Source organism: Tetrahymena thermophila (genome assembly GCF_000189635.1).
Source record: "Tetrahymena thermophila SB210 genomic scaffold scf_8254609, whole genome shotgun sequence".
NCBI classification, from domain to species: domain Eukaryota; phylum Ciliophora; class Oligohymenophorea; order Hymenostomatida; family Tetrahymenidae; genus Tetrahymena; species Tetrahymena thermophila.
This window is the reverse complement of record NW_002476379.1, coordinates 287,397-302,296: the sequence shown is the minus strand read 5'-3', so window position 1 is coordinate 302,296 and position 14,900 is coordinate 287,397. Positions and strand designations below refer to the sequence as shown.

The 14,900-nt window shown below is 23.9% G+C and overlaps 6 protein-coding genes across 6 annotated transcripts; 5 read left to right on the top strand and 1 right to left on the bottom strand. All coding sequences in view use genetic code 6, as the record gives it.

The window, feature by feature from the left end:
- Nucleotides 1-421: 421 nt before the first annotated feature.
- On the top strand, nt 422-3,541 carry TTHERM_00442520 (ubiquitin carboxy-terminal hydrolase; the record flags this gene model as incomplete). The annotated part of the gene is made up of 1 exon (XM_001033165.1): nt 422-3,541. The coding sequence occupies one exon, from the start codon at nt 422-424 to the stop codon at nt 3,539-3,541; it is 3,120 nt and encodes a 1,039-aa protein (XP_001033165.1).
- Nucleotides 3,542-4,539: 998 nt separating this feature from the next.
- Nucleotides 4,540-7,852, top strand: TTHERM_00442510 (cyclic nucleotide-binding domain protein; the record flags this gene model as incomplete). The annotated part of the gene is made up of 10 exons (XM_001033164.2): nt 4,540-4,770; nt 4,826-5,018; nt 5,072-5,107; nt 5,167-5,425; nt 5,480-5,602; nt 5,662-5,948; nt 6,006-6,250; nt 6,379-6,725; nt 7,005-7,706; nt 7,831-7,852. 10 exons carry the CDS (start codon nt 4,540-4,542, stop codon nt 7,850-7,852), a joined length of 2,445 nt encoding a protein of 814 aa, XP_001033164.2.
- A 299-nt stretch (nt 7,853-8,151) lies between these two features.
- Nucleotides 8,152-8,853, top strand: TTHERM_000442509 (cyclic nucleotide-binding domain protein; the record flags this gene model as incomplete). Its single annotated transcript, XM_012798008.1, has 1 exon — nt 8,152-8,853. The coding sequence occupies one exon, from the start codon at nt 8,152-8,154 to the stop codon at nt 8,851-8,853; it is 702 nt and encodes a 233-aa protein (XP_012653462.1).
- Nucleotides 8,854-9,491: 638 nt separating this feature from the next.
- On the top strand, nt 9,492-11,840 carry TTHERM_00442500 (hypothetical protein; the record flags this gene model as incomplete). The annotated part of the gene is made up of 5 exons (XM_001033163.2): nt 9,492-9,562; nt 9,622-9,896; nt 9,959-10,170; nt 10,238-10,884; nt 10,943-11,840. 5 exons carry the CDS (start codon nt 9,492-9,494, stop codon nt 11,838-11,840), a joined length of 2,103 nt encoding a protein of 700 aa, XP_001033163.2.
- A 549-nt stretch (nt 11,841-12,389) lies between these two features.
- TTHERM_00442490 (hypothetical protein) lies at nt 12,390-14,006 on the top strand (the record flags this gene model as incomplete). Its single annotated transcript, XM_001033162.1, has 1 exon — nt 12,390-14,006. One exon carries the CDS (start codon nt 12,390-12,392, stop codon nt 14,004-14,006), a length of 1,617 nt encoding a protein of 538 aa, XP_001033162.1.
- Nucleotides 14,007-14,210: 204 nt separating this feature from the next.
- On the bottom strand, nt 14,211-14,897 carry TTHERM_000442489 (Ulp1 protease family, carboxy-terminal domain protein; the record flags this gene model as incomplete). Its single annotated transcript, XM_012798007.1, has 1 exon — nt 14,211-14,897. The coding sequence occupies one exon, from the start codon at nt 14,895-14,897 to the stop codon at nt 14,211-14,213; it is 687 nt and encodes a 228-aa protein (XP_012653461.1).
- Nucleotides 14,898-14,900: the final 3 nt, after the last annotated feature.

Sequence of the window (14,900 nt, the reverse complement as noted above, 5' to 3'; positions counted from 1 at the left end):
TATTTGTTTGTAATTTTTTTAAAATATCTACTTATTCATTCTGTATCCAAGATAAATTTATATTTTTAAATAAATATAAAAAATAAAATTGATTGCTGATAAAATAATTTAATATGTTTGATATCTATTTTTTTCAACGTTTTTAAAACTTTAATTGTATTTTAAACAACATCAGATTTTTTTAAAAAGCTTAGTTAATTAGCTAGTTAGTTACCTTGTTTGTTTGCCTGTTTGCTTAGCTCTGCTACTATTTTTTACATGTCTTTAAATAATTATGATAATCTTTTCTAAGAATATAAAGTAGATCAGGAAATGTTAAACAAGAAAAAAATTTTTAAAAAAGTTTGAAAGATATTAACAATTAAATTTATTAAAATAAAATAAAATCTACATCTGTCTGTCTGTCTGAAAAATCAAATAAATGAGCAATTAAAAAGGAGAAATACCAGAATCAATTCTAAATGATTATTTATAAATGGGGCTAAATGAATAGCTTCTCAGATTAGCTTATAGAAACTGTAAAGGCTAAGTTAATTCCCTTTTAGATGAGTATCAGCACCTATTAGCCAGCAATAATTAGGTATTAAACGAATAGCAAAATAAAATTAGCAATTTAACAGATAATATGGATGAAGAAGTTTAACTGAATTAAGCTATCTTAGCTTCTTAACAAGAAGCAAAAGAAAAAAATATTAGCTTTGAACCTCTTAATCCTGAATAAAGAATTAGAAAGGAAGGAATACCAGTTGGCTTGAAGAATTTAGGAAATACTTGCTACATAAATCCTCTCTTGCAATCATATTTTTATAACGCTGAATTCTGCTATGCCATCATTAATTTCCAAAAACCTAGTGAAGAAGAAATTTAAAAGCGCCTCAAAAATGACTCTACTTAAAGTAATTCATCTGACGAATAATTTTAAAAAGATAGCACAGAATAAAACATACTTTTAAAGAGAGTGAAGGCATCTGTCGAGTTAGTGTGTGCATTACAAGAGTTATATATATTACTAGTAGGAAGTGACAAAAAGTATATTGATCCTTCTAAGGTAATTAAAAATATAGTAGACGAGCAAGGTAATTAAATATAAATAGGTGATTAGTAAGACATAGGTGAATTCAATCTTACTTTTTTAGCAAGAATTGATGAAGGTCTTAGCTACTCTAAAAAATCATTTAATAAAGGAGCTATGGAAGAAGAATTAGTTCACAGTCTAATGAGAGCTTCTTCTACTAGCATATCCTAAGGTGAGTAAGAATTGTAAAGAAGCATTTCTATTTCTATGTCAGACACTAGTGTAGTTAATTCAAACTTTTTTGGAAAAGCTTCTATCCACATGAGCTATCCATTAGGTGAGGAAACTTTTGAAAAATAAGAAGAGGAGTTGTTTAACATCATTTTCTTAGATATCAAGCACAAAGAACTTTATTATGCTTTAGATGAATACGTAGTTAATCATATCGACGAGTTTAAGAATGACAAAGGTGATATAGTTCAAGCTTAAAAATACAACTGGATAAAAAGAGCACCTAAGACCCTTTTCTTTTAACTTCAGCGTGTCGTATTTGATAAAGAAAAAGGATGCTTAAAAAAACTAAATGATAGTTTCAACTTTGAGAATTAAATCTACTTAGAGCGTTTTACTGAAGAAAGAAGCAAGGATTACTTAAGAATTCGTGAGTAGGTAAACAAATTAATATATGAAAAATAGCAATATGAATTAGCTCTTAACAACATTAACCAATACTCAAATCATCTTTCATAGAATTAAACTAAATCTAATGCAAAGCCAGAAGAAAATAAAGATCAACAAAGCAACTTAGGACTTCTGAGTGCTTTAGAAAGTACTATTTTATTCCTTTAAACTAATAGCAAAAAGGTTGATGTCAATCCATTAGTAGATCCTTCATATTTTGGAGATAATTCCAAAGAAAACCTTTAAATTGTTAAAGCCCTTGAATAATATACTAGCAAGGTAAAGTAAAGAATCCAAGAGCTGCAAGAAAAAATCAGATAACTAGAAAATAAGATTAATGAGTCATACAATGGATTTAAAAAAGAAAAGTATTTGCTCTAGAGCGTTATCATTCATGACGGATAAGCTGATAGTGGTCATTACTACGCATTCATTAAAGATCACTCTACCAAGAAGTGGTGGCGTTATAATGATATACAAGTAAGTGAGGAAACAGAAGAAAATGTTTTCAAAGAAGCTCTAGGAGGATGGGGTAAGGCCAGTGCATACAGTTTAATCTATGTGAAAGAGGAAGTTGCTATTCCACCTTAAGCAAAAGAAAAACCTATTCGCTTGCATTTAGCTTCAAATACAGTCAATTAACTGTCAGCATCTTAGGTTAGAACAGTAGATTACTATACTTCTATTATTCCTGAAGATCTTTTGAATAATTTGTGTGTAGAAAACTTGAAATTCTAAGAAGAAATTGAAGAGTATAAAGCAAGCAATACTTCTCGTTAGATTATAGATATGTATACTCGCCGTTTCGAGCTTAACAATGAATGTGCTCGCAAAGGAGACGAAGCCCGTAAGAAAGTTAAAGGCTCTCCACCTCCATTCATCTAATTCTGCGTCTATCTAAAGCTACATCCTAAAAATGACAAGGGCTAATTTGATGATCTGATAAAATGGCTTATTCTTGATAGTTGTGTCAGAGAACACTACAAAAATGCCTAACACTTAAATAATTTAAGTGACAAAAAGCTAGAAGATAAGCTTAAATAATAAATAGCCTCTCTTGGTAATTTCAAGGCACCTAAAAGTATAAAAATATCTGCAGAAAATTCTGACACAATAGAATAAATCAATTCTGAATTTATCAAGTAGCTTAATAATGCAGAAGCTACTATATTCGCAATGTAAGCTGCTTTGAAGTTTGATTGGATATCATCGCTAGCAGCTTTTGATTATTTAATTGATCTTAACTTTTTCTCTGACTAAAATAAGTAGGCTTAATTCAAAGATGATTATTTCTTTAAGATTTCTCGTGATACTAAGCTAATCATTCTTATAGCTATGCTCCATTACTATGAACTTAAGGTACCTTTTTGCACTAAAGAAGATAGCCAAGAGATTTTGAATGGAATTTAAGTATTTATTGGATTCTACAAAAAATAAAATAAGCCAGATCAGAAGACCTAAGTTACATTTAGTCTTTGGATAGATGACATCTCTCAATTAGCCAGTGACCAAAATTTGCAACAAGAAATCAAAAAAATTAACTCTGAATACATGTCTGCTAGTAACAACAACCGTTATATTTAAGGTGAAGAACCATTAAAGAATATACCTACTGAACTTAAAGAGCGTTTAGAAAAACTTACATCAGAGGGTGATATGTATTATTGGAATGCAAATAAAAAGGAAGACTATTTGTTTAATGAATTAATTTCAAACTTTGATAAAATAAAAGCTCATTTTGATACCTACATCAAATTTATTTAAAAAATCCGTGCCTCCTAAACCCCATTATTCAAGCAAGACAGACTCTTCAGTACTAATGTCTAATCATACAACATAAAATGAAAATTCAATTATTTAAATTAAACATTTTGATTGTAGAAAGTGTGCTGATATTTCTTTAATTTAAATTTAAACATCTTAAAAAATATTATAATTTTCTTTATTTTATATCGTTATACACTCAAAAGGTCAACATTTTTAATAATTTTCATAAATTCATCAAATTCCATAGCTTAATTACTCAATCCATACATTTAAAACATATAGATAAAAGAAAAGATTTTTTATTTCTTTATTTTTAATTTAAAATGTTTAAATAATTTTGAATTTTATTTTATTTTATAAGATTACTCTTTCAATCAGTTTGTTTCTATGTTTTGACAAACTATAATTTATAAATTCCATTGCAAAATAAGTTTATTAATATTTTTAAAGTATTTGTTCAAAAATTTTTTAAATAAATTCTATTTTAGTTTGAAAATATTTGATTCTAAGAAAATTAGTAAGATTTTTTTAAAAAGGACCAATAATCTCTTTAATTTATTTTAAGAATGGAGTTAAATAATAAAAAATATAAATTTTGAAGTGTTTTTACATGATATACATAGTAAGAGTTTTAGAAAAAATTAGCGTAGTGTTATGGTAAAAACACTAGTGAAAACCTTCTTTATTAAAAAAATGATTATCCCTAGCTTTTAAAATAAAATTAAAATAGTAATTATTGTTTAATAAAAAAATATAAGCCTCTATCAGTATATTTATTAAATTAATGGTTATTTAATAAATAAAAGTTTTTCATTAAAATAAAAGTAGAAGTATTAAGTAAGAACCTCATTTAATAATTGGAAATACAAAATATTTTATATTACACAAAATAAAATAAGACTCTCTACTTAAATACTAAGCTTAGAAGTAAATTCTATTTGGAATTCAATATATAAATCCACATTATCACTTCTTTTTGCTTGAATTATTCTTTAAATTAGAGAGATAGTTTATATCTATTATTAATAATTATAAATCTTAATTTTATATAAAAGCATCTTATATAGGTCAGGCATATGCTTCCTTAGTCTATTCTAGATCATATCATTAACAATACTAATATATCTAAAGTTAGAGCTATCAGCAACTCCTTTCAAAAGTTAAATAGTAAATCCTAATGTAGCTAATCATTTAATAAAGAAGATAACTGTGATGTCCCAAACAATAAAGAGTCTTAAATAGATGATCAAAACCCAGAAATATTATTTAAGGAAAACGTGTCTTTGTAAAACTAAGAAGATGCATTAGTAAATTGTGATTTAAAATAAATCAATATTTTTATTTCTTATAAAAACATAAAAGATGGTTGTATCAATACTGAGAAAGCAAATAAAAAATAAATTGGAAATAACCTTTGTAAAAAAAGCTCTAGAAAACTTGGATATATGGAAAAATTAAGTTAATTTATTTAATCAAGGTAGCAGCTTTAATAATTCTATATTCTCTCATATGAAAGTTTAATATTGCTAAAAGGGAGAAGTTATCTTCAATTATGGTATTTGATTTTCAATAAACTAAAAACATTTTAATTCCATCTTTTAATAAAAGGTGACTAAGGATCAATATATTATATAGTTGCCTAAGGTATAAATAATTCAATTTGTTTCTATTTTTAAATTAAATGCATATTTTTATATTTGAAGGCTCCTTCAGTTGTCTAATACCTAAATCTATGAAATAACAAAAGCAAACAGATGATTAGCTGAATTAAGAATAAAGATAGAATATGTTAAAGAATATGTCTGTTGTTTAAGAGAAGTCTAAAGAAATTGTGGTTAATCCATTAGAAGAACTTATACCAATTAGCCAATATGTAAAACCTTCCGAAAAATAAAAAGTTATTTAGGAAGAAACTATCAGTGAATTCCACAGCCTTTCAAAAAAAAAAATTATTTAGGATTTGTAAATAAAGTTTAAAAATTATTTTTATTTATTTATTTATCTAAATTAAAAAAGTAAATAAGAAAATATTGATGAAGATAAAATTTATAAACAAAATTTTCCAAGTTTCACAAAAATTAAAGTTTACACTCCAGGAGAGTCTTTTGGAGAAATAGCTTTACTCACTATGCAAAAAGAGTAATTTAACTTAATTACTTTTAAATAGCAGTATTTTTAAAATTTATTTAAAACTGTAGAAGAAAAGCAACTATAATTTCTAGAGAAGATGGTATCCTAATTACATTGGATAAATCTAAGTTTGATAAAATATTAAACATTTTTAAAGAGCTTAAAATAAGAAATAGTCTCGATTTTTTGCATAGATTTTCATTTTTAAATGAGCTAGGCCCAACTAAGCTTTTAAGTTTACTTCATTGTACAGAAATAATTAAATTTTAAAAATCTAACATAATATACAAAGAAGGTGATAAAGCAGAGAATATCTTTTTTATTAGATAAGGAGTTATAATGCTAACAAAATTAGGTAAACAAACATTTTTATATTAATGAATGAATCAATTTTTAAAATGTTTTTCAAAAGGTGAAATCATTGATGACAAATTGGTAGAACAAAGGCAGCAAGAAATAGATGAAAACTAATCTTTAGATTTAAATAAGGTAAAAAAAAATCAAGCAATTTCTTAATCTTAAATCAGAGTACAGTTAGTAGTTTATAAGGAAAACAGTTTTTTTGGTGAAGATGAAATAATGTAAGATTTAGCTATGAGAAATACAAAAGCTGAAGTAAGTTCGTTTGAAGCCGAAATTTATATAATTTCTAAATAAGTAATTTTTTTTCCTTTTATTTATTTTAAAAATAAAATAATTAATAGTTGAAAAATTAACTATTTTTTTATATTTTAAGTAAAATTCGAATAATTAAGATTTTTAAAATGTTATTTTTAAATAAAAAGAGATTATTTGACTATCTTAAGGGCTCGAATGTATATAATATCTTAGTATAGGAATACGAAGTAAAACAAAAATGGAGAATATAGCAGTATAAAAATATAATAAATATGAAATAAAATACAATAAATTAGTATAATATTAAGATGAAATAAATACTTGGTGAGGAATACAGATAAGCTTACATTAATAGGATAAACTCTTAATTGTTATAAACTGAGCTTAATAAAAGTAAAGCTCCTACTTCTTCACAAAAATTCTAAAAGCCACTTGTAAATAACTTCATTAAAGAAATAAATTTACAAAAAAAGCAATCTTCAGTCTTAAATAAAAGCTAAAGTTCCTCATAAGAGTAATTAATTTATTTCTTTTTTGAAAAATTCAAAATTTTCCACCTTAAATTCTCTAAATAACAGATTATTTATAAATTAATTCTTTTTAGATCAATACTTGAATATTTATATTTACTAATTCAGAAAATTTGAAAAAATTTTTTAATTTTAAAAAGAGAATTTGAGGTAGATTTTATTGCAAATATTAAGAAATAAAAAAAATTCAACATTTAAAGAAATTTATTGGCTATTTTAATTTTATAATAAAATATTTATTTTTCAATTAATTGTATCAAAAGAGAAAATTAAGTAGAAGAGATTTTGAATTAGAAAGCGGAATAATTGGAAACACCCAATTCATCTATTATTGCTAAGCAAAATAAATAAGAATAATAAAATGAAAATAAAAAAGATTTTATACAAATAGACGAATATTTTCAAAGTTAAGATACAGAAAATATTTCTTCTCCCCTTCACTAAACATTTCGTATTCCTCCTGAACTTTCTGAATATTCATTAAACTAAATATTAGAGGAAAGGTTTTAACATAAATAAATGGTATTAAATTAATCAGAAAAGAAGGGAAAGCCATCTAACTTCTTTATTATTATTGATCCTCACTAAAGGAAATAGCAAGATTTAGATATATTTAAACTAAAAAAAGAAAAGACAAAACCTTTTTTTTAAAAATAATTTTAAAAAAAGAGGTTATAAAATTTAGAATAAAATAATAAGTCTCACTAATCAGACAAAAAGCTTTTTGCAGAGTAAATAGAAGATTTTTCACAGATTTTTAATATGTCAAGGTAAGAGAGCCAAAATGCTTAATAAAATATTGACTAAGCTAAAAATAACTTTTTTGAAATTAGCAATGACGAAAAATAAAATTTTACATCAATGTCGCTTGATTGTAAATAATCATCAAATAAACAGAAAAGTAATACTTCTTCTAATGATGAAATCAAATTGCATAGATAATGTTAGGGCTAGAGCAGCTATTCGTAATAAATCTAATAAGATATTCATTTTTAAACATAAAATAAAGAGTAGTAAGATCATATTTAATTATAATAACCTTAACAACATGTAGATTAGCTTTAATTATAAAACTAAACATAAATTTAGGGTAAGGTCTAATAAAATATGAATAGCTTTAAGTAGAGCCATCGTAAAATTTTTAGCGATTCATAATTCTTTAACAAAACGAATAATTAATTTAATTAATAATAAAATCTTAACAATTAAAAGCAAAATTTTATCAATCCTAAAATTTATTAACAAAATAATTAATAGCCATTTTCATAAAATTAATAAAACTAGGAGTCTTATGTAAATTTATTTAGCTCTCGAACCTACAAGCAATATTCACAATCTAATTTTAACAGTATTGTAAATGATTAATTGTTATTTTCATAGAGATAATAAAAATCCTAATTATCATTACAAATGGAATAGTTTAATAATCACTAATAACTGTTGATGTTTAATAACTTAGATGTTAAGCCTGTGAATATATATAAGAAGCCATTTACTCCCAAAAGAAACTGTAAAAGCTAATAATCATCAAATGTAAGGAGCTCATTAAATGAATAGTCACCAAAAATATAGCATATAAGTTATGGTTCACCAAGATACTCTTTATTCAGCAATTCAGTTGCATCTAGTCCTAAATAAGTCTAAATTTTTGAATAGCTTCAAATATCCTCATCTTAAACAAAATTAGATGTAGATTTTATTTAGGAGAACAAGCCCTCAAATGATATTATGCAAAAAATAAAAACATTAGAAAAAGAAGTAAAATACATAAACCTTAAAAAAATTTTAAAAAATATTGAAAGCTCAAAAACTTTTAAGTAAGTTAATACAAATCACCTAACAAATAGCAATAAAAAGCAAATATAATTCTTAAAATAAAAATTTTAAGATTTTAATTAAATCTAATCAACTACAGCTAATTAATAAAATGCTTTATATTAATCATCAAAAAATTATGAGCTTAAAAGCAAAATAGAATTATCCTCAAAATTACCAAAGCGTTACTCTACCAGTCCAAACTAAAATAGCTGTAATTATTTACAGCCTGCTGATTTCTTAATTACTTCATAAATGTAAGTTCATAAATTTAAGAAGGGCTAACAGAGTTCATGAAAAATAATTTTTTCTGTAAGATATGAGCAGATAATACACCATCCCTTTATTTAAAGTAGAAATTTATAAATTCAATTTGAATTAAAATTAAGGTTTTAATTAAAGAATAATTTTTGAAATTTTATTTTAACCTGTTTTTAAAAAACATTTAATAATTTTTATATTATAAAAAAGTAAATTTAGTTTATCTTAATTTTACTTATTAATATAAAATGTTAAATGAATGTATATCTTCTTATTTTTAAAATGTTCTTTTTATATTATTTGTTTGTTCGTTCGTTCAAAAGAAATAATAAAATTAATTTGTTTGCTTAATACTGAGTAAAGGATGTTTTTATTTAGCATACCATTCGATTTATTATATTTTTTAAATTATTAAATGAATGGTAAGTATTGAGAGATACAACTGCGATGATTAGCAAGACCATATTAAATATATTTAATTATTCAATATCTCTAAATACTAATTAAATTTATTGCATACAAATTATTATTACTACAAATTAAAGTAATAAATTTCATAAAAAATAAAAAAGAAACATAAAATCACAATAATTTGTATTCCTGATTGAACAGTATTTGTTTTATTTATAACAAATAACCAATTTATTGAATAGCTAAAATAAATAATTAAATAGATGTTCATTACTACTTAGCCATTCATATTAGATGTCGATTATAAGGATCCAAATTAAGTAGAAATTTTAAGGTAATAGATATTTTTACAAATATGTATAAACTTAAATAATTTATATAATTTATTTTTAGGTAATAGCTGGCTTATTAATATGAAAATTACTGCTATGGATCAAAAAAAATATCTTAGAATACTAAGAAATTAACTAAGCAAACTTAAAATTCCAATATGAATGCAAAGCAGGAATTTAATTTGGATTAGAGTAGTTAAAAAAGAATAATAGGGAAAGAAATATAAAACTCAATGTAAAATGATTAAATTAATGAAGCAATTAACCACCACCAAACGTTATAATCTAAAAATAAAAATGGTGAAGTAAATCATTACTAAATAGAAATTTAAAAAAGTAAACCTTATATATTTTTTTAAAAATGCATTCAAAATGAAATTAATTTGTAAATTATATAGATTCATCAGCTAAAAAAAAGAGAAGTCCTTCTCCTACACTTAATCAAAGTTAGACTATTCCTATAAACATATCATAGAAATAGTATTAAAATTCTGTTTATTTATCTCCTCTTTTACAAAATTGTATCGAAGATGAAATTGTTTCTTAAGAGCAATAAAGATATTCTTCTGTTCCTTCAAAAAAATATTTTGAAGTGTGTGACTACAGTAAGGTAAATAAATAAATACTTACAAAATTATAAATTTTCTATAACGTTAAATTAAATTTGATGTATTTAGGATAAGCTTTAAAAAATTTATGGCATTACTGGAAATTTTGAAATGAGTAAACTTTATGAGAGAAAAGAGTCTCCCAAAAGGAATTTAAGCCAAATAAGTTACTAAGTTAGTACAGCTGAAAAAAATTAAAATTAATTAAGCTAACTATATGATGTTGAAATAAAGTAAACTGATAAAAAAAATGCAGAGAAAAATGCATCATTTTTAATAGCTTCTAATGTAACATCAATAAACTAAGTCTCCCATGAAAAGCTAAATTCCTAACACTAATCGCTAACTGCTCCACCAAAAACATAAAATAATTCATAGAGAAATAGTATTTCTATTCAGCTAGAAAAACCGAAGCTCAATTCACAAAAGAACTCTCAAGAAGATTTATAAGAAGTAAAAAAAAAAATTGATTATACTGAGCAGTATGATACAGGAAAGGGAAGAAATAGTGTACAAGTTATGAAACCTAATAATATATCTTCCTATAGTTCTAATACTTATTGGTCTGTTTCTCAGAAAAGAAATAGCACTGGCTTCATCAGCTAAGTGTAGACAATAAAAAATTCAAACGAAGATAATTTTTAATTTACAACTGACTAAAGACATACCCACCAGTAAATAAAAAATTCTGGTATTTATTTAAGAAATAAACCTGAGTAAAAAATTTATTTAATTTATCTAAATAATCTAATCAAAACATTTTTTGAACAAAAGGTATTTAAGCGACCCAAGGTATAAGTTAATAGAGAATCTTAATAAAGTTAGCTAAACTGTTAACATTTAAAATATTAACAACCATTCTGTTAGATAAGATAAGAAAAAAAAATCAGATATGTCCAGAGTTATTCCCTATTTTCATAATTTCATAGACAGTTACAAGGAATCTTTTTATCATCCTTAGACGAGTTTTGAAAATAAATATAAAATTTACAATCCAAGGAAGTCTTAAGAGTTATAAAAGCTTCCCCATAATGATTATTCTAAATAATCCTTCACTACTCCAAGAAATGCAAATAAAATAAATTTAAATCAAAAAGATGAAATAAATCCACTTGTAACTCCTTTTTGTGAAACAAGTTATGTAGATGAAGACTTATGCAAAATAAAATATGCCAAAAAATTAAACTAAATAAGTTAGGAAACATAAGAGAATCATGATGATGACGATGATTAGTAAATTTATCAAGGTAGCAAGAACAGATATAATTGTCTATATTTAAATAGAAATTTGAGAGTAAGAATATCTAGGAATTAATCACCAAATAGAAAGAAAAATAATTTAGTCAATTAGTCTGTAGACAGTAGCTTAAACTCTAAAAAAAACTCTATTCAATTTGAGGACCCCAGAAAAGAATATAGAAATAAATAGAAAAGATTAGAATAAATGTTAAATGTAGCATCAAATAATTAGCAGATTTAATAATAGTAAGAAAATAATTCTTCAGATAGATATACTCCTTCTCAAGACTCTGTTTATCTCAAAAAATCAAGAAATTACAGTACACCTTACAGAAATAGCTACTTACCTTAAAATTACTAACAAAACTAGACAAACGATTATACTCTGAATGCATTTGTATTTAAAAATTCATCTAATACTTCATAAAAATGACAAACAAATAAATAGATATAAACAAGCAAATAAATAAATAAATAAATAAATAAAAATATAATTATTTTGATTGAACCTATCCTCTACTAAATCTTATTCTAAATATAACCAAAATTAAATTAATTTTAAATCTTAATACAATTAGTAAGTATGTAATTTACTTATATTTGTAGAAATACATTATATATCAATGTCTAATTAATTAAATATGGCATGCTAATTTTTCAAGCAGTAATTAAAAAGGAGAATATATAATAATTATTGAATAAAAAATATTTTATACTTTATATTTTCTTATTCTTCTTGTTTAATAAGAAAATGAATTTGATGCTTTAATTTTTACATTATTTTTACTATTTATAGCATATCTTTTTCATAAAATTTTATAAATTAATTATTTAGTCATTTTAATTTAATTTTTGCACAAGCAGTAATTTAATAAGTTATTGAATATAAACGAAATTTTCTAACCATTCCTTAATTTAATTGAAAGAAAGAATTTTTTTATTTATTTAAAGTAAGAAAAATTTATAACGCTTTTGATTAAATATGGCATGTGAAAGTAAAATGTAAAAGAAAAATAACATGCTAATTCGTAATAAAAATAATGTGAGGTCTATTACTCCTTGCCTTGTCCGTAAAGATGAGTTATCGTCTTTTGAAATTTACCTTTAAAAGATTCAGACTCCTTCTTAATAAAATCAATATCAAAATTAGAATGAACCCCAAACAAGATCATAAAATAAGATCTACTAGGAATTAGATTAGGGTTAAGGAGATTAACTATGTGCATAGAATTTACTACTTTAAGCTCAAGGAATAGTTAGTAAAGATAAGACTCATTTGAGCACTCCAGCTTAAGCAGAAAACATTCTTTTGATGTATCAAGATATATTTAAAAATGAAAACAATAGATTTAGAAGTTTGACTCCTAATAATAGATGGTCTAAGCAAAAAGGTATGATAAGATCAAGAAACGAAAACTAATATATAATAAATTAACTGTAAAATAAAACAAATATTGCTAATTAAAATAAAGATTTATTAATAATGACTAACTATTGGGAAAAAAAGTAACAAGAAAGTTAGTAGAGCTAATATCATGATAACAATTAATCTAATTGCTCACCTCTTCCATCTATTCCTCTTTCAAGCTCTCCCATTAACTTAAATTAAGGAAGCCACTTTCTTTAGGATTCAAAGTCTAATTTATAAAAGTAAAACTACTTTACAAGTCCAAATAATTATAAAAGACAACAAGATAGTCCTTATAAAAAGGCACATACTCAATATCAAGTTAGCTAAGTGATAAATAAAAGTTAAGGATAACATTAAATTAATTTATAAGATTCTCCCCTTAAAAATGGTGGAGAGACTGCTCATTTTAACAATTATTTGCAAGATACAATTATGAAATACATTTAGCAACAACCTATTTAAGATAATTCAAATAATACTAATCCGACAGGAACTTACTTAAGAAACTCAATATTTGAAAATTCATTTTTAGCTGAAAAGTAAAAAAGTTTTTGTTAAAATAGTTTAAATTCTAAATAAAGATCTGTTACTCCATCACCATTATCTCACAATAAAAACAGTGAAATAGTAAATAACAATAAAACTAGAAGGTAACTGAAGTTGAACAAATCTAATATAAACTTCTTTGCTGAATAAAATATACCAATTCCCTCACCTAATTAGAATAAAAGAATACAAACATAACCAAATGAAAGTTTTGAAGATAATCTCTTTTTCATAAAATATAATGATGAAAATATATTTAATAATAATCAAAATAGCATTCATCCACCAAAAAATACTCCTTAATAAAATGTTAAAGTAATAAAAAAAACTTTATAGAATATAGTTTTACCTGATAATTAAGAAGGATTATCTCAGCTAGAATATTAAAATAGTAGCGAATAAATTTAATTTTCTATTAAAAATGTAAAAAACCACCTTAAAAACCCATCTGTGGTTTAGTTCACTCCAAAATCAACAATGCGAAAATATAGCAAAGTATAGAGATTTATTCCTATATAAAATAGAATTATAAGATATCCAGCATTTGTAAATATTATGCATAATACTACAAGGGACTAAACATTCTCAACACTAAAAAAAAATAAATTAATAAAAGAAGAAGAAATAAAAAATTTTATTTGAAAATAGCAAACAATAAATAACAGAGTTTATATTTATCATTATAATAAAAAACTAATTTATATAAATTTAGAGTTTCATATTAAGACCAATTCAGTTTAATATATCTTTTTTCATACATACATACTGAGAATTTGAGTGAGTGTTTATAAAATATAAAAATTTATCAAATTTCCTTTTCATTAATTAGCTTATTTAAAATAAATATCATTTTTAATCTAAAAGTGCTAAAATAATAGATCTGATTATTTGTCTTTTTTAAGTTATGTATTCAGGAGTAATAGTATCATTGTATATCTTATTATTTAATATGTTTTATCCTTAATTTTACTAAATAACTTAAACTATTAGCTCAGCTATTGAAATAGCATACATACCACAATCATATGAGTTTCTTTGTTTTGGGGTGTTTTCATTCACTTTAATATCTAAATTTTTATTCATATAAGATTCATTATTTGTGATAATTGCCATTAGTTTACTAGCTAAAATGGAAGCATTTTTTATAAAACCACTTGAGCTATCAAAATAAATAAACTATTTCTCATCAACTATGAACACGAGAAGAGCCCAGTGGTTTCCTGATCCTACTGACCAGCATTCAGTGCTGTCGTTAACTGGAGAGATTATATACTTATACTATTGTAAATTAATTCTTTTTACAGAATCTTTGAGATCTTCAAAATCATCCTCAAATAAAATAACTTGATAGCACGATGGATTCATAAGATAAATTTTTCCTTGCAAATCTTGGTATTATTCATTCATGATATACTCAAAGAAAAAATTAATTGCTTCAGAAGTAAGCCATTTATAATTTTGATAAGCATCTAAATCAACTTAGTTAACAGTTGAATCTTTATAGCACAGAGGAAATTTATTTAGTTTTTACATTTA